Genomic DNA, 19008 nt, shown 5'->3' with positions numbered 1-19008 from the left:
TTTACGGCATAATTGCTCATCTGTTTGCCCAAGGAAGAGTTGTCTTTGCGTGCTTCTTCCAATGATGGGGTCCAAAGGTACAAGGGTCAGCTCATGGCCCACATAAGATTATCAAAAATGCATTCAGATCTTAGTCTGGAATGCATGTGATCGTGCCCCGGGACCATGGTTTGAAATACTTAGTCCTCTGTATCTGAATAGGGGATGTTCTTGACCAGAGCAATTTCTGTGTCGTACAGTTTGCCCTGCAGGAACTCGAAAATGAAACACAAAATTAGATATGGCGGTGAAATAATAGTGGTGTCACATGGGCCTTGAGGTGGAGTGTAGTGTTTGTCATAGGGAGGGCTCTAAGGTTTGGCATTTAAAAAACATGCAAGACCTGGGCTGATGAAAGAGCTCGCTCAATGGTGGCACGCACAGGACAAAGTCTAAGGGCCGCTGAGACACTCTGTGGGAAGACGCAGCCACTTCCTGGTTCCCAGTGGCACTGAGATACTAAGACTCCAGAACCCAGACTGAAAGGCTGCTGGGGAACCACCACCAAGGGGATCTGTAAGGGCAGCCACTTGTCCATGGTTTCACCTCATTTACATCTGGATGAGGGATCGTATTCCAAGGTCGAGCTCGATTGCTTTCAACAAACATTTGAAGACATTTTTAGGAGAAGAGGAGTGGTAAAGTATAGTTTCACTCTTATTTATCTAGTTCACATGCTATTAATGTTGACTTGACATTGACAAGTTTTATAGATTGCGTAGAAAAGGCGCTCTTGCTGAGATGTGGTCTGTAACAACAGGTGTTCAAAACGTGAACAGTTTAAATGACAGTATAATGAATTGTGCAGTTCCGATATTTGGATATAATCAATTGTTTTCTTAGTCAGAGATGCTGATTTTGTGATACTAATATTATTTTGTGAGTTACACAAGTGTTGTTGCAAAAAAAGGGACTACTTGACTGTAGGGTGAACCCTAGTTTTTTGGGTTTTGACAGTGATGTTGGTCATCGTTTTTAGTCAAGAGATGGGAAGATAATGAATGAAATGAAATGAATGGAGTAAACACGGTTGTAGTATACAAATAGAGGTTTTAGAGGAATTGGTGTGTTGGTTAGATACACTCAAGGTGTGGTCACCATTTAGCATCATCACTGAATGTCATGAATGTTATGAAACGCCTGCATTAGGTAACATGAACTCCATACACCTGGCTTCTGGAAGAAGGGTACATGTTTCAGTTCACTTACAGTACGACTCCGGAACTGGCGTCGTTTCATCTGTTTTTGAGGATCAAGTGAGTTTTTCAAACTGCTCACGTGTTTTCTTCTATGTGTAGGTTGCAAGGGAAAAAAGAAGGAAATGGTTGTGTTTGGACAGGTAAGGTGCCATACTGCAATAATGCTCTCCTGGCTGTTGGGTAATTTATGGTGTTGGAGGAGAAAAGAATTTTTTCACCATACATGTGGACATTTTTCATAGTCAAAATGATCTTATTTTACTTCTGAAAGACACAGCTCTGGGATATTGCGCATGAAAATTTGAGCAGAGATGTTACACACTTGCTGTCATACACACTGAGTGATCAGGGTCCTCCGCTGTCATTCAGGGTGACTACGTGTGGTTTGACAATAACAGTGGCGTACCCATTGGAGCTCAGGTCAAGGTTTTGGAAAACGGACAGAGACAACTCGTCGATGATGAGGGAAAGGTATGTGATGAACCACCAACTTTGTATTCATCACGTTAGCCGAGCCTGAGGTTCCTTGGCCATACCCTCTTCAAATGTCCCACTAGGTGCACAAAGTCACAAAGAAGAAGGAGGAGTCCCTTCGACCCATGCACCCCACCTCTGTGGAAGGCGTTGACGACATGATCTGCCTGGGAGACCTCAATGAGGCCGGCCTGCTCCGGAACCTTCTTGTGCGCCACAGAGGAGGCATAATCTACGTGGGTCCCGCTCAAACTAATTTCTTCTTTGATTCCTGAAAACGCATTCAGTTCTTCTACTTAACTCGTCCTTTTATTGTAGGAAACATTTGACCTTAAGCCAAAATAATAAATATAGACATATAAATGTTATGTGCCATGAGTAGACAGGATATCGTGTACCTGGTTATTCTGGTGTAGCTTAGGAGGTGTTTACTCTGCTCATTTGTAGACGTATACAGGATCCATCCTGATGGCTATGAACCCTTACCAGCTGCTGCCCATCTACACGGCAGAACACGTTCACTTATACCGCAACCGGCGCCTGGGCGAACTCCCACCACATGTCTTTGCCATCGCTGACAGCTGCTACTATAACATGTACAGGAACCAGCGTGACCAGTGCTGCATCATCAGGTGTCATATCATGAATGTCTTCTTGTGTTGAACCCTTTCAGATATTTCATAGCTGCTCTCTGCCCTCTTCCTCTATGTGCCACTTTTCCATGTACAGCACTACTATGTAATACTTACATGTTCAATATGGGTATCTCACAGTCTTCACCATAAAAGATCTTTCTGGTCAAAATGGTGCCATGGTCCTTGGGAATATTTAGTGCACTCCTTCAAACATAATTTTTCCTGTGGCAGTGGGGAGTCCGGTGCAGGCAAGACAGAGAGCACCAAGCTCATTCTGCAGTTCCTGGCAGCTGTGAGTGGTCAACATTCCTGGATAGAGCAGCAGGTCCTGGAGGCCAACCCCATCCTGGAGGGTAGGATACTTCACCATCACTCAGAGCACATCTTGCTCGTGCATCTGCAACTTCTCTTGGTCACTCCTCATCCCTCCTACCGTAATCCACACCTGCTTTTTTCCACAGCCTTTGGCAATGCAAAGACCATCCGCAACGACAACTCCAGCCGCTTCGGAAAGTACATTGACATCAACTTCAACAAGGCGGGCGCCATTGAAGGGGCACGTGTGGAGCAGTACCTGCTGGAGAAGTCTCGTGTTTGCCACCAGGTGAGGTCCCGCTTTCTTTCTGTGAACTTCCGCTGTCTGACAGCTATGACAGTGCAGGTTAGGACTGGCTTGCTGTGGATTGCACTTGGCTAACACCTACTGCAACCTACCTTTCCTTCCTTCTCTTAGTGTGCACTTTGAGGAAAGGGGAGGAACACATTCTCGACTCTTCCTCTAAAACAGCACAGTTTAATTAACTGATTACCCTGAATTTTGAATAAGCGATAGCAGAAGTGGGTTTTATCACCTGTCCTGGAAATTTTTCAACTGTTTTACATGGAGACTGAGGGTCTTTTCAAACTGATATATTTGACTGTATTCACTGTAGATGCCAGAGGAAAGAAACTACCACATCTTTTATTGCATATTGCTCGGCATGCCGGCAGAGCAGAAGAAGATTCTCTCATTGGGAAGTGCAACAGAGTACAACTATCTCACCATGGTAAGGTCCACCTCTCTTCAGGACCAATCCTTGTGTCTCAAGCAAAGCAGGAAAGCAATGGTCCTGATTTTAGATGAACATGAATCAAGTTCTGGTGGATTCAATGATTTCATGAGTTTTTCTTCCAGGGCAATTGTACCAGCTGTGATGGACGAGACGACACTGCAGACTACAACCACATCCGCTCAGCCATGAAGATCCTCACATTCAGGGAGAAAGAGACCTGGGAGATCTTCAAGTTGTTGGCTGCTCTGCTCCACTTGGGTAACATGAACTTCAAAGGTGAGAGCTTGGTGCTGGCTGAAGTCATCAAGGTGCTGTGGCCAACCTTGAATCTTGGGTTGAGGGAAATTGATATCTATTGTCTGCACATTGGATTTAGAAGTTGAAGTTTACTGAAGCACTGCCTGAACAAAGTGTCATGTTATTTTCATGGTTTAGGAACTGTCTCAAACAACCTGGAGACCTGTGACATCCAGGCATCCCTCCATTTGAACATGGCTTCTAACTTGCTGGAGGTACTTTGTTTTATATCTATGAATCATTACTTTGTTCGATACTTTAAAATTTTTTTATCATAATTTTCAGAAGAGCGATTTACATTACAAACTTAGATACTTCATGGGTAGACATTGCAGGCTATTTGGTCTTAGTCAGTTTTGTCAACATTCATGTTTTCCCAGGTGGACACCAGGAATCTGGAGACCAGCCTGACACATCGCTCCTTCATGACCAACAGGGAGCGTGTCACCAAGCCACTAAACTCAGAACAGGCTGCGGACAGCAGGGACGCTTTTGCCAAGGTGCGGCTTCTAGACAAATCGGATCAGAGGTCACACTCACTGCTAAATTGCCCTTCCTGTAAAGCACATGGATAATTGTCAAGTCAGTGACGGAAAATGGAGTAAAAAAGAAATCAGTGTTGCGGATCAATGCTATGTTATTTTTCGCTGCCATTAACTATTAACCCAAACAAGTTGTTTGGATTAATACAAGCATTGAAATAACCGATGAGCTGTGATCCACATAATCTGTGTTTGCGTGGTGTCTTTGCTCAGACCATTTGTGGCTGGCTGTTTCTAAGCGTGTGTGTGTTTACTCAGGCAATTTATGGTCGGCTGTTTGTGTGGATTGTGGGAAAAATTAACAGCGCGATTTACAAGGCCCCTTCGGGCAATGACAGAAACAGTCACCGGTCCATCGGATTGCTGGACATCTTCGGCTTTGAGAACTTTGACATAAATAGGTGTGTATATTCCCATTCAATGTGTGATGTGTGAGAAAAGAATGTTGCATTTTATTATTTCTGAAAACTATGTGTGCTTTGTCCCCTAACATCACCAATGAACAATTTTAAGATTAGCGGTGGTGGTTATTTCAGGTCTGCTGCAGAACGTGGGGTGGATGTGTGACAAAGCAGCTCTGTGTGTCACTGGTGGTAGCTGTGTATCAATCCAGAGACAGAATCAGCCCATATGAATGTGACCTTCCTTAGTGTGTTTATGTGTGTGTGCGACTCAGCTTCGAGCAACTGTGCATCAACTTCGCCAACGAGCAGCTGCAGCAGTTCTTTGTCAAGCACATCTTCAAGCAGGAGCAGGAGGAGTACATGCTCGAGAACATTCCCTGGAAGCATATGGCGTTCAGTGATAATCAGTGCACCTTGGACCTGCTGGCCATCAAGCCCCTCAACATGTTGGCCCTCATCGATGAGGAGAGCCACTTTCCAAAGGTGACTGCATTGGCATCTGCTTCTCAAGCCCACCTTTACCTGGAAGAGAAGAACAGAAACTAATGTCAGCCAGCCTTGTTGGTCATGCAACATATCGTGGTCTTAGGGATCTAAAAAATGTATACAAAATTTTATTAGTCCTGTATATAATATTAAATATTGTTCAAGAAAATTACCTTGGGACAAGCGGTTATTGACAATGGATAGATGGATGGATAGATTTCTCAATTAACTGAATTTTTTTCGTGGTCTTTATTTCTGATAAGTTTTCAGGGTTCACTGGTTTAAAATATCTACTTAATAATAATAATAACACTAATAATAATAATAATGGTAAAGTGCTTTCATAGTGGGGGGTGCGGTGGCGCAGTGGGTTGGACCACAGTCCTGCTCTCCAGTGGGTCTGGGGTTCAAGTCCCGCTTGGGGTGCCTTGCGACGGACTGGCGTCCCGTCCTGGGTGTGTCCCCTCCCCCTCCAGCCTTACGCCCTGTGTTGCCGGGTAGGCTCCGGTTCCCCGTGACCCCATATGGGACAAGCGGTTCTGAAAATGCGTGTGTGTGTGTGCTTTCATAGTCTTGAGTTCTTTCAGTCCCTTACGGTTGCTGAGTGTTTTTTATATTTCATTCAGGGCAGTGACTCCACAATGCTGAATAAGATGGCCCAGGTGCATAGAAAAAACAACCTGTTTCTTCCTCCCAAGAGCAGCCATGACATGGAATTTGGGATCCAGCATTTCGCAGGGGTCGTCTACTATGATGCCACAGGTACAGCCTCTCAGGCTGAAGGATTTAATATTGTGGATCATCCAAAAACATAAGGGGCTTGTTCAGTCCATAAACCTTGCAGGATTAAGATAAAGCAAATGTGTCTTTACGGATGTATGTATTTGGATATTAAACAATAATGCCAACTTTGTGTTAAACCTGCAGATTGCAGTTTTTGTAGCATTATAATTTTCAGTTAGAACCTTCAGAGCGATGACGGTTTTTGATATTCGTCCGTAACCTTTATCATTTCGTCTGGTACTCTTTCAGATTTCCTTGAGAAGAACAGAGATGCCCTGAGCTCAGACCTCATCAAGCTGGTGGAGACCTCCTCTAACAAGTTTCTTAGGGAGATCTTCCAAGCTGAGCTCAATTCCATTGCACTGATTGCCAGGCCCAATGGCAGGATACTAGTGACTCCTAAAAACTCCCTGCGGGTCAGTAGCAGCTGTATGTGGTTCCACTGTCACATCATTAGAAAAATATATGAAAAACCCTTAAATGTGTAATATCTGCATCGACAATGGGGGTTACTGAAATCACTTACTTGAAATATGTATCCCTAGCACACACCTGACATGAAACGACAGACGCCCACCTTGTGTGGCCAGTTCCGTCAGTCCCTGGAGTCCCTGATGAAGACTCTCTCTGTCTGCCAGCCCTACTTCATACGCTGCTTCAAACCCAATGACCACAAGAAGCCCAAGGTAATTATCACTAAAATGGGCACTTTTAAGAGTTCTCTCCATCACTTCATATCATTTTATGGCAAGAAGTAGGAATAAGTAGTATTTTGTATTCAGGCTCCCAAAAAGACTTAAGGCTTGAGGCCCCCAAACAGCTTAATAAAGACTTGAGAATTCTCATAATCATAGGCCTAACAAGAGGGTGAGGGTATGTCCACCAATCTTTAAGAAAGCTGTATGTGCCCCCAATATTTTTGTATACCTTCTTTGAAAATTAGTGCAAATATTCTTCTCTTACCCTCCAATACCTCAACATTTCTTCAGCCATTGATATTCTCGTGAAGCATACCTGCCTTCATTCTGTAGCACACAGCTTGCTTTCTGCTTTCTGCAGGCCATGAACCTTGGCTACCACCTGATTCTTTGCATCCCCGTCATACACAAACTTTCAAAATATTTCCAGTTACCTGCTGGTTTTCATAGAAGTGGTTACTAAAGCCTTTCCTGGTTTTTGCAAACCCTGTCAAAATCCTTACATGGACTACTGGTCCATCTAGCAACTCCATCAATGATGGTAGAGAACATCTTTTTCTTCTCATACTATCAATGAAATGGATCAGGGAAAAGTTTCCTGTAGATAAACTGTAATTTGTAACTGCTTTTTTATGCTCCTGTTAGGTTTTTGACCGGGAACTTTGCATGAGTCAACTGAGATACTCTGGGATGACAGAAACCATTCGAATACGGAAGATGGGCTATCCCATAAGGCACACCTTCCAGGAGTTTTTGCAGCGCTATCGGGTGTTACTACGGACCTCCATCTGTGACCCCAAAACTGTGAGAGATGCCTTCTGTGTGACTTTGTTACAATTTGGGTTGATGAAAATAATTCAATTTGTCTCAGGCTTTTTTTAATGCAAGGCAGTTTTTGTGCCTTATTGGATGCAATAGTCTCACGTCAAGTTCTTGGTCTGTATCTATAGGAACCAGTTGACAAATGCTGTGACTGCATCTGCAAAGCCTACATCAGAGGAGAAGGTGACTGGAAAATCGGCAAAACAAAAATCTTTCTCAAGGTACCATGGAATCGCATTGCCAATGGGAAAACTGAGTAAAACCATGGACTAAAAATATGTTGCTCACATCAGACTATAACTTTCATGACATTTCTTAATTCAGCGTTGCCAAATTTAAACAAGTGTGTTAAATATTCTCTTCTAATTGTGAATGAAAATTAATGGTCTTCATTTATTATTTATGCCTTTTCCATGCCAGGATTTCCATGATAGTCTTCTGGAAATCGAGCGAGACAGGGAGATCAGGAAAAAAGCCGTTCTTATCCAGAGAGTGTTGCAGGTCTACAACTTCAGGTACAACATCACAGTCTAAGAAGCGTCTTTATGTTGCTTTTACTCCCAACTGGCCACCTGATGACCGATCATTTCTGATGCCAAAGAGGTTCTGTCTATCTGTGCCTGCAGAAAGCAATTTGTAAACAAGAGGAGGGCTGCACTGGTCTTGCAGAAGCACTGGCGAGGGTACAGCATCAGGAAACAGTACAGAGTGGTAGGAAACCTTAAAAGCAATGGAATGCTCAGTTGTAATAGGTGCAATCGTACAGGGTAAAATAATCCCAAAATGGTGGTCAATTTGTTTCTTATTTCACACAAATACCATTTCAAAAAGGTTGGTTGATGTAAGGTGTTAAAATTCACTCTGCTTCTTCTTCTCTTAGGTGCAAATCGGCTTTGAACGCCTGCAGGCCAGGGTCCGAGCCCGGCAGCTTCAGTTGCAATATGATAAAAAACGGGCAGCTGCCATTGTGCTGCAGGCCCGGATTCGAGGATATGTGAACAGAAAGGACTGGAAAAGCAAGCGAGAGGCAGCAGTGGTCCTGCAAGCCCACATCAGGGGGTTATTGGCCAGGAAAGCTGTCACCAAGATAAGGAAAAATGTGAGTTCCTGTGGGGGATCTTTCTTGACAAGATTATTCCTTAAAAAGCACAGTCGTATGTCAGCCATAGCTTATTCCATTAAGTATTCTAAATACTGTAAGTGTGCTTGAAGATTTCTAAAAAATTTACACTAAGGATTTGGCTTAGTCAGATGACAAATGAAGGGGGGGTGCGGTGGCGCAGTGGGTTGGACCGGGTCCTGCTCTCTGGTGTCCCGTCCTGGGTATGTCCCCTCCCCCTCCAGCCCTTCGCCCTGTGTTGCCGGGTTAGGCTCCGGCTCCCCGCGGCCCCATATGGGGCAAGTGGTTTCAGGCGATGTATGTGTGTGTCTGTGTGTGTGTGTGTGTGTGTGTGTGTGTGTGTGTGTGTGTGTGTGATGACAAATGTGTTTTGATATGCATTGAGTACAGAAACTCACAGGAGTCCCTATGCTCTAAACCCACTGAAAGCTGTTTGCTCTTGTGTGACTTTTCTCTGTTTTGGGTCAGGCCTTGCTTTCAGCTCAAGAACGTGAAGCTCAGGAGCAAGCTGCCATGGAGCTCCAGCGGAAACTGGAGGAGGTCCTCCGCCAGAGCCAAAAGGAGGAAGAAAACTCCAAGTCTGAAACCATCAGTGAAGAGAAAATGCTGGAGAACATTTTTAGGTTCCTGCCCCCTAATGTAGGTGGCCAGGAGGGTTCGGCTCCAGAGGAATCCGAGGTCTGTTTTGCCAAAGTTTTCAAAGGGACAATTTGACCATAATCCTTTGACCTCTTAGTTTGGTGTTCTGACATAATAATCCGCAGCAGCATTATACCAATATATTTCTGTCTCCATGACTTCAGGACCGAGAAGGCTCGAGAATCATGCCCGAGGAGATAAATTTAGATGAGATCCCAACAGTAGAAGAAACTCCAAAGGAGGAAGTCTGTGAAGCTGATGACGAATACTCCTTTGCCAAATTTGCTTCCGCTTACTTCCAAGGGTCGGCCACACACTCCCATATCCGCCAGCGACTGCGTAACCCCCTGCTGCCGCATGAAGATGAAGGAGATGCCCTGGTAACTCACCATTTCCACTATCTTTTGGAAGTCTTTAGCTTGTCTTTAATACAATGTCACACCCTGAGCCTGACTGCTTTCTCATAGCTTGAGGCCACAGGAAGCTACCCCTCATGTTATGAATTCATTTCATGCTTTGGAAAAATATGAAAAGGCCAGGCAACTCAGTTGGCTAAGCTTGGGATAGATGCATTGATATAAATTCAAAATGTAACAATAGCAGCTTGTTTCTTGTGCATTTTGGTCTTTAAGTCTTTTGCCCAGCCGTGACATTGGACACACACCCAGTTCCTGCAAAGCAGTGCCCTTTATTGTAAATATTGCTATTTTTTATGCTCACATGATGTGTCTAGTCCAGGAAACATACAGTATTTTACTTATTTATATTCATATTATTTGGGAGTGGTGCTCAAACTATCAATGTCATTTTTCAAGTCCATGTATCTGCCATGTATACTGCCCTTCTGCCTAGGCCTGCCTGACTATTTGGTGGCTCATCCTGAGGTTCATGGGAGATATCCCTGAGCCCAAGCAGGCGCAAGATAAGGTCCCGTCTGCGGCAGATCAGTCCATTCAACAGAATCTGGGCCAGAGGCAGGGTCGGCGCCTCAGCAGTCTGGTTGGCCTTGATCATGTGTGTTGTCCCACAAAAAACTGATTCTTCCAGTCAATTTTTTGGCTGTTTATGCAAAAAACCTTGGGGGACTGGTAAGCCCTGTTATTAACCATTTGTTTTCTTACAGAAACTGCTGAGAGGGAAAAAGAAGGGTGGATTCCGAGACCGAAGACCTTCAGCAATCCCAGAAGAGGTAGGCAGAAGCCTGTGTTAGAGGTCATATTTAATGTTAGATTCCAAGTTTCCTCTTTCTATGCATTTTTTTTTGGAATGATAGAGAACCTCATATATCAACTAATATCAAATGATCACCAGCTTACCCCATGGTCACTTGTTTCAGGGAGTAACAGAGAACCCTTCAAAGCCCGTGGAAACAGTGAGGGAAGAGGAAGAGGTCTTTATTGGAGAAGGGCCCACCTTACATCGACCAATGTCTTCCCTTGAAAAACTCCACATCATAGTGGGATATGCTATTGTTAGAAAAAATATAAGGTACTTGAACATTTTAGAGTTTTACAGCTCTAGGGGAGCTAGAATCATAAGAAGTGTATATCCTTTAGACTGACACCACTTTTAAGTAACAGAAAATAAAAAATTCCAATGTATCATTTATAAAAAGTGTAGACTGCGTGGACAGCAGTTGACCTTTTTTAATTTCTCTGTGTGCCTTTTACAGGGATGAGATTTACTGCCAGATTTGCAAACAGTTGGTAGGGAATGACAACCCAAAAAGTGTCCATCGAGGCTGGGTTCTCCTGTTCATCTGCCTTGGCATCTTCACCCCATCTGAACGTTTCACTGAGGCAGGTTGACCAGTCATTACAAATAGACTGGAGCTTGTTGATTATGTTTGAGCTGTAATATTTGGTGAGGTTTTAAGATGTATTTTAATCCACCCATAGTACTTACAAAGCTTCATCCGTTCTGGTCCTGCTGGCCATTCCCAGTACTGTCTGGAAAGGCTGCGACGAACTCTTACTAATGGAAATCGATCTGAACCGCCTTGCTGGAGAGAGCTACAGGTAAGTAGCCAAAGTCAAGAATCTTTCTGGTTCAATTAAGCACAGTTTAACAGCACTCTCTTGTTCTGGTTGGAACCTTAACCATTTTCTTCTGACATCAGGCAGCAGAGAACAAGAAACCCATGGTGTTGTCTGTGACACTCACGGATGGACAGAGCATCAACTTAACCATGGATTCAGCCACCAACTCTGCAGAAATTTGCCAAGAAATTGCACAGAATTTCAACCTGAAAGACACCTTTGGATTCTCAGTTTACGTTAGTCTTTATGAAAAGGTAATAGGTTCCTCATAAAAGATGAATGACTTTTGACCTGGAGGGATGTCCTGTAGTACACTGTTAGCGAGCACAACCCACTAATTTTGAAAGGAATGCTGTCCGTGTTTGCAGCTGTGGTCACTGGGTTCTGGCAAGCAACACGTTATGGATGCCATCTCACAGTGTGAGCAGGAGGTGAAGAGGAGAGGTGAGGAGGAGCAGCATGCACCTTGGCGCCTCTACTTTCGCAAGGAGATCTTTACGCCCTGGCACGACTGCAGTCAGGACCCCATCAGCACCAACCTCATCTATAAGCAGATCATCCACGGTCTGAAGCAAGGAGAATACCAGTCAGACAAGGTGACTGAGACTACAGACCTATAGCTCCCCACCTGACTCTCCGGCAATCTTTGCTGCATAGGTTTAACGCATTATGTCCAGAATGAAGAGGAAAACTTCATCTCATGCTGTTCAACATTTTAACTTGTTTCGGCAATATTTTGAGCTGTTGATGTTGTACAAGTTTCTTATACCAATCAACCAACCTAAAAGCAAAACTGATTTACAAAGTCAAATGTGAATTTAGTTGACATCTGAGTGGGTCTCACTCAACACTCATGTCATGTGTGACCTCCAGGAGGATGATTATATCCAGCTTGCAGCGAAACACTTCTATGTGCAGTTTGGAGCAGATGCCAGTGACGAGAATGCAAAGAAAGTGGTTCAGGAATGTATGAACATCACTTTAATTGAAACCAAGTCACAGGCTAAATTGGCTCAGCACATTAAGACAGAATATCTTAAGGTATGCAAAACACCATTTGAAACCATCTTCAGCCTTCCTGGATAGTTTTAAAATATTTACATATTACATATTTCTGCTACTGTCATAAAGCTCTCTATAAAATGTGTTGGACTTTTATATCTTTTTAGGGTCCTTACATAAAGTCAAACAGGAGTGCAGACACCGTGAAGGCAGAAGTTGTAGATTATGCTCACCTGAAGTGGTCTATGTCCTTCTCCAAATTTTTTGAAGTTGAAAAATCTTCAGGTAAAACATACCTTTTTGTTATCTCTATGGGCCTTTTTACTGTTTTTTTTTATGTGTACTAATTTAGCAGGTCATGCATCCACAGGTCCAGATTTACTCAAAGACAAGATGTTTGCCACTGTTAATTGTTCTGGGATCTCTTTCCGGGATGACAAAGAGGTGCTCCAGGAATTCCCTTTCCCTGAAATTACTGGGGTTGACATGATAAGGTATTGAGGCAAACATAAGGATAAAAGAGGAAATGAACAATCGTTGTATAGTGTAGATTCATAAATAGAAAAAGGTTAGACAATGAACACTGGAACCGAAAAATCAATTTCCATGTATATCTGCTCTTCCTGCCTCTCACCACTGCCCACTGCAGCGATGGCAATGCGGCCGTACAGTTCCTCTCACTGACCACGCTGAAGGGAAACATCACTCTCTGCTCCTCCTCTGTGGAGGAAATGGGGCAGCTGGTGGGGATGTTTCTGGAAGGACTTAAAGAGCGATCTCACTACGCTGTAGCATTGCAGGACTCCAGCAGACAAGGTAGGATTTTGAGGACCCTACCCAAGATAATGACTTGGTACTGGTCTCTTGGGAAAGATTGCAGACTCTAGCAGCTATACCACTTGTTTTCATGAAATAATATTACTACTTTTGCCTTTCTGTAGATGACCCCACATTTCTCAGTGTCAAGAAAGGAGATATGCTTTTCCTCATCAAAGACAGTGAGAATTTGCATAACCGCGGCTGGATTAAGGGGAAAAATGAACGGACTGGCCTAACAGGGGCCATCTCAGTGGATGCCATCTTGATCCTGCCAATCCTTAACAAGCCAACCAATGAGCTTCTGGTATAGTTCACTTCATCGCTACATGTAATGAGTGTCAGTCACCAGAATGGTATGATGAGGCCTGCATGGTGCAGCCCTATTAATTGCTTTGTGTGGCTCTGGTTATAGAGCTTGCTGAACCTGCCTTCAGAGAAAAAGAATTCCGTTGTGCAGACCACCCAGGGAGGAGAAACTACCGTGGACCGAGTGGCACCTGTCTCGCTAAAAGAGTTCTCCTTTGAATACTTTAGGTAGGGACACTTGATGGAAAATTGCTTTGCCTTTGCAAACTTCATTTCTCAAGCACTGAGGTGAACCTCAGTGATCTTTCTTTGTTCTCCATCTTGGGCCTCTAGACAACCTGGCAAGGACCGGAGTAAAGGTGGAGCTAAGGAGAAGCTCTGGGCCTGCTCCCAGGAACCCCTCAGGCAACCACTGCTAAAGAGACTAGAGGGCAACTCAGAGCTTTGCCAGCAGGCCTGCCTATGCTTCACTGATATCCTTCCAGGGTGAGATAATATCATCAGGAAACAGTGGAGTGTCAGCTTCATTAGAAGAGCTGTCTTAATCTAAACAAATGATGGCAGTAAACTGAAGTATTATTACACCGTTTATAGTAATAGTGGCAGATTCATTAAACTTACCTCGCAAAATATGACAGAATGCATAATTAAAGACAACATCTTGGGAGAGTGTAAATAATGTTACTGAGTAGGAGGAAACCCATCCCAAGCTCATAATTAGGGCTTTGTTTTGTCTCTTATGGGGAAACTCTTTTTCCTTGACTTTGTCTGCACCTATTCTGAAATACATGGGGGATTACCCCACCAAGCTTGTCCGCAGTCCCCTGGAACTAACGGACCAGATCTTTGGCCCTGCCATGCAGAATGAGGACCTCAGAGATGAAGTCTTCTGTCAGATCATGAGGCAGATGACAAACAACCACAACAGGTTTGTGTTTCACTTTGACACAGAACCCTACTAAGATATGTACAATTAACTTCTAGAAACCATTGCTCTTTTCAGTAATGTTCTCAGCAAAAGACAATAATTTTCTCAGACATTCCAGTTGTTGATGCTACACTTTTTCGGAGTGTCTCATTACATTACCTTTTATTGACCTAGTCTTTACACATCTTTGCTCTCTGAAGGTGACAGGTCTGCTTTATAGCTACTTTGTGGCCAAGTATCAATCCCCTGTGTTTGACAGTGAGTAACAGAAATATAGTTTTGCAACAAGTCTGTAGCAGAAATCTTGAGGCAGATTGCCATGGTAATTTCTAAACCAGTTCTTTAAGCTGTTTGAGGCACCTCTGCAAAGCATACGTGAGAGTACGGAAGAAGATATTAAGATAGTAGGATGGTAAGCCTACAGGCGGCCTTGAGCCCTGACCTCAGCAGGTACCTGTGCTTCTCAGGATGAGCATGAACAATGGCTGGCAGCTCCTGTGGCTCTGCTGTGGCCTCTTCCCCCCAAGCCAGGCCCTGCTTCGCTACACATTGCGGTTCCTGGAGACCCGGCCCCGTGAGCCACTGGCATCTGAGTGCCTCAAGAGGATGAAGGGAATGATGAGGTAAGGCCTCCCAGCTAGAAGAGATGTTGGAAATTCTGTATTTTTCAAGAAACATTGAATGTTTAGGTTTGATGGTCTATTACTATGCTACCAACCATACCGTGACTGTGTACATTCATTGGTTAAAAGTAGAGATCTCAGTTGCTCTGTCTGAGTCCATATGGTTGAGTGTTGATGAGAAATCGTGGGGTTCCTTGCTGCAGAATGGAGCCCCGGAAACGGGCCCCTCACCAAGTGGAGGTTGATGCCATCCAGCAGAATAGCACCCAGATCTTCCACAAAGTCCACTTCCCAAATGAAACGGAGGAGGTAAGGGAGACTTCCAAGCCTCACTAGAGAAACATCCACCAATCCATTGAGAACCCTTTCCTGCAAATTCAGTGATTACCTTTCTGTTAGATCTTTGAAGTGACCACCACCACCAGGATACGGGACCTCTGCCGCAACATTGCTGCTAAACTCTTACTGGCGTCGGCTGATGGCTTTAGCCTCTTTGTGAAAACCACTGACAGGGTACCTCCTACTTTTAACGTAGTATTGCTTCCACACTGAACAAGCTCTAATGCAAGTAAGTGCTTTGCGTCAGTGTGTGGCTGTGACGTTGTTCTTCTGCTTTCAGGTTCAGAGCTTGAATGACACAGATTACTTCTTCGATAGTCTAAAGCAAATCACTGACAACCCAAAGAAATCCAAAAAGCCCAAAGATGGTAAAGTATAGCAGAAATGCAGAATTCTTACAAGCTGGTGTTCTGCTATTATCGGAGAACCCCTTTCTTTTACTCGCCTGTCAGTTCTCACCTGTAACTGGCCTTTTGGTCTCACAGGAATTCCAACCAACATGCCCTATCTCGTATTCTTCATGCGAAAGCTCTGGTTTAACGTGATCCCAGGGAGAGACCTGCAGGCTGACTTCACATTCCACTTTCCACAGGTACAGTAAGTGTGACACTTACTTCACATTCCATGAATCAACAAGACACAAAAGGTAGCATCGATTTAATAGGGCTACACACACAAATACTTATTTCAAGATCAGTTTCGTCTTCCCTGGCTTCTTTTTGGTTCCCCTCTTGGTCCGTTTTATCATTTCCACAAGAAGTGGCTGTCGATGAGATGGATTAATTGTTTCTTATGAAATAGCTTCATCATGTTGGTGATCACACCATTGACATGTACTGCTCTTTGACATTTTGAGAGACAGCCTCCTTCAAGTTATTGGATATTGTTTTGATGTTGGTTCTTCGCCCTGTCGCTCCCTAGGAGCTGCCCAAATACCTGCGTGGGTACCATAAGTGTTCCAAGGAGGACATGGTGAACTTGGCGGGCTTCCTATTCAGAGTGAAGGTGGACACAGACAGGTCACAGTTTGTAATGATCCCCAAAATGTTGAAGGACCTGGTGCCTGCTGACCAGATGAGGATCATGTCTGCTGAAGAGTGGAAAAAGGTGAGGGGAAACTAAAGATGAGACCTTCAGATGTTTCTTTGATGTTCTGTACATTTTTAGGTGTTCAGCAGAAGCAAAATTCCAGATCCCATGAGGAATATATGCATCTTCTTATCGTTTTAGCACATAATTAATGCTTACAACAAGCAAGCCGGGATGAGTGTGGATGAATCAAAAGTGGAATTTCTCAGAGCTATCTGCCGGTGGCCCACATTTGGTTGTGCTTTCTTTGAAGTGAAGGTGAGAGCGGGTTTTCGAAGGGACAGACATACACAATTAGAGCAATCTACAGGATTATGAAGGACCATTACAGTGGATACAGGTTTCATTATTGTTAATAATGAAACATCTGGTCTTGTTTGTACAGCAAACATCTGAGCCCAGTTTCCCCAGTATCATAATGATTGCAATCAGTAAACAAGGAGTCCTCTTCATCCACCCCAAAACCAAGGTAATTGTACTTCTACAAGATTAATTTACTTGGAATTTATAGCTATGTGTATTTATCTATTATATATAGTGTCTTACCAAACCACACATTATCATTTATTTTATTACCATGTAACTATACTTCATGTTTAATTTAATGGCAGTGCTGTGTCATATATATAAATAATTAGTGTCTCTTTCAAAAGCAGACATCATTTCCACCTTGTAATTATACGTCATACTTAATTTTATGGCAGCGCTATGTCTTTTTTTGACCCATTCATCAGTCTCATGTCCATATTGAATCTCTATGCTACTGTTTTTCTTCCTAATCTATCAAACTAGGAGGTTCTGGCAACACACCCCTTTAACCGCATTACAAACTGGTTCAGCGGCAGCACCTACTTTCACATAACCATTGGAAATCTGGTCAATGGCAGCACAATCCTCTGTGAGACTTCCTTGGTAAGATCCCATCTTCTGTAGTCGCACAGTACAAAACGAGCTGCTCGTTCTGCAACGGCTGGCCAGTCATCTTTTCCTCTTTTAGGGGACGACCCGTTAACTTGTCTTCATGTAAGGACTTCTGTGTACCGGTTATAACATGTCTTTCTTTTCTCAAGGGCTACAAAATAGATGACTTGTTGCAGTCCTACATCAACATGTACCACAACGAGAGGACAGTTCTTCCCAGAAATAATTTCTTCTCCTCCTGAGACCTGCCTGGACAAGGATGAGGGGGCTGGCAGCAAGACGGTGTCTCCACATACCTATGCTGAGTTCGCAGCCGTACCACTCATATTCGATGGTGCCACACCTGTCCAATCAATCAGCACTTGATCAGTCCATAGAATTTGGGAGAAGCGTAGCTTAGCCTATGTGTTAGAGTCCGTTATTGATCGGCCCCATCAAATCCACATGTCGTTGTTTTCGTGAAGCCACCTCAATCTGGTGTCGAATTTACGAACCCTTGAATGAAAGCTCATGTAAAATGGAGTATATATTGGGTAAACATGCAGGAACGCAATGTACAAATTCCAGCGAACACATTTATGTAGCGTTTCAGCATAGCTATTAGGTGCACTAATTGTTATATATTGGCCCACATTATACAGTTGGATAATTCTGGACAAATCACCCTACCCTACTGGTGGATTTCATCATCAAAATGTCTTTTAGGCTGGTGTGAGTGCGATGTTATATCAGGAGCTTGAACAGTTATTTATTAGTAGTTTTTTTGGTTGTGTTTTGTATTACTTCTTGAGTCCAGATGGAATTGCTGAGGAAGTGCAATCAGTTCAATAATCATTTATAACTTGCATGCTATGTTATGTTCTGGAAAGAATTTCTTCTATATATTTTATTTAATACCAGTGAAATTTTACAGTTAAAAATATTGCTTTGTGTGCTGTGTAAGATCTGTAGAAAAAACAAATAAAAATGATCAATCTGTGAGAACGTCACATTGTTGTGTGAATGATGTGAACGCTGAGTTCTGAGTAGGACAAAATGAATGAGATCCCACAAACCCATGTGTTATGTGTTTTTTTACACCCCCACTGTCAGTATGGCATCTGTCACCGTCATGATTTTCTGAGCTAATCTTTGAGGTGTGGCACACATGTACCCCCAGATCCATACATTGTTTTTGCGGTTAATGAGCTGGATCATTTGACACTAAAAATTTAATTCACATGTCATTACCATGGGGGCATGGTGGTGCAGCAGGCTTGGCCAGGTCCCACTCGGTGTGCGTGTGTGTGTGTGTGTGTGTGTCATTACCACCATCAATTACAGTATGAAAAAGTCTTGATTTCATTAACTCAACTGAAACCAGTAACAAAAAAATCACCAAATATTTCTGCAGCCGTATATGTACAAGTCATGTTAAGTAAATGCTTAGATATTCTAATTTTTATAATGTATCATTAACATAAAGTATAATAATATACTATATTATTGTATTATTATAAATTATGTATACTTTCAATTAATGGTTTGCTGCGCTTGAGGGATTTTTCTGTTGTTCTCCTCAAGTGTTGTAGACCACAGCAGCTTTGCGCAGGTAAAAGTCGTATAATGAAGAAAATCGGTTGTTAGAATTTACAGAGAGGACAACGTGAGCCACTGAGCGTGGTATGCGGTCTGGCACTGAACACTGACTATGGGCTCTGTTAGACAGTACCCTCATTCAGGCCACCGAGTCCCGCTGACATGCAGATGTGT

The 19008-nt window shown here is 43.4% G+C and overlaps 1 protein-coding gene across 1 annotated transcript; it reads left to right on the top strand.

Moving 5' to 3' along the window:
* The first annotated feature begins 1360 nt into the window (after positions 1–1360).
* Positions 1361–17498, top strand: myo7bb (myosin VIIBb). Its single transcript, XM_029249250.1, has 47 exons — positions 1361–1378; positions 1608–1709; positions 1796–1948; positions 2160–2344; positions 2579–2700; positions 2809–2951; positions 3280–3393; positions 3522–3675; positions 3835–3911; positions 4077–4196; positions 4497–4639; positions 4915–5125; positions 5755–5890; positions 6161–6327; positions 6457–6597; positions 7255–7413; positions 7560–7652; positions 7852–7946; positions 8058–8142; positions 8312–8627; positions 9033–9229; positions 9355–9570; positions 10043–10204; positions 10314–10379; positions 10539–10678; positions 10863–10989; positions 11089–11208; positions 11310–11483; positions 11598–11825; positions 12103–12270; positions 12399–12516; positions 12602–12725; positions 12881–13047; positions 13173–13354; positions 13463–13584; positions 13690–13829; positions 14131–14284; positions 14752–14907; positions 15111–15216; positions 15307–15420; positions 15527–15614; positions 15732–15838; positions 16168–16353; positions 16477–16593; positions 16721–16804; positions 17128–17247; positions 17406–17498. The coding sequence occupies exons 1-47, from the start codon at positions 1361–1363 to the stop codon at positions 17496–17498; spliced, it is 6510 nt and encodes a 2169-aa protein (XP_029105083.1).
* The last annotated feature ends 1510 nt before the right edge of the window (positions 17499–19008 follow it).

This window comes from Scleropages formosus, chromosome 25 (assembly GCF_900964775.1).
Source record: "Scleropages formosus chromosome 25, fSclFor1.1, whole genome shotgun sequence".
Classification (NCBI taxonomy): domain Eukaryota; kingdom Metazoa; phylum Chordata; class Actinopteri; order Osteoglossiformes; family Osteoglossidae; genus Scleropages; species Scleropages formosus.
Note: the sequence above shows the minus strand (reverse complement) of the source record. Positions and strands in the feature narration are given on the sequence as shown.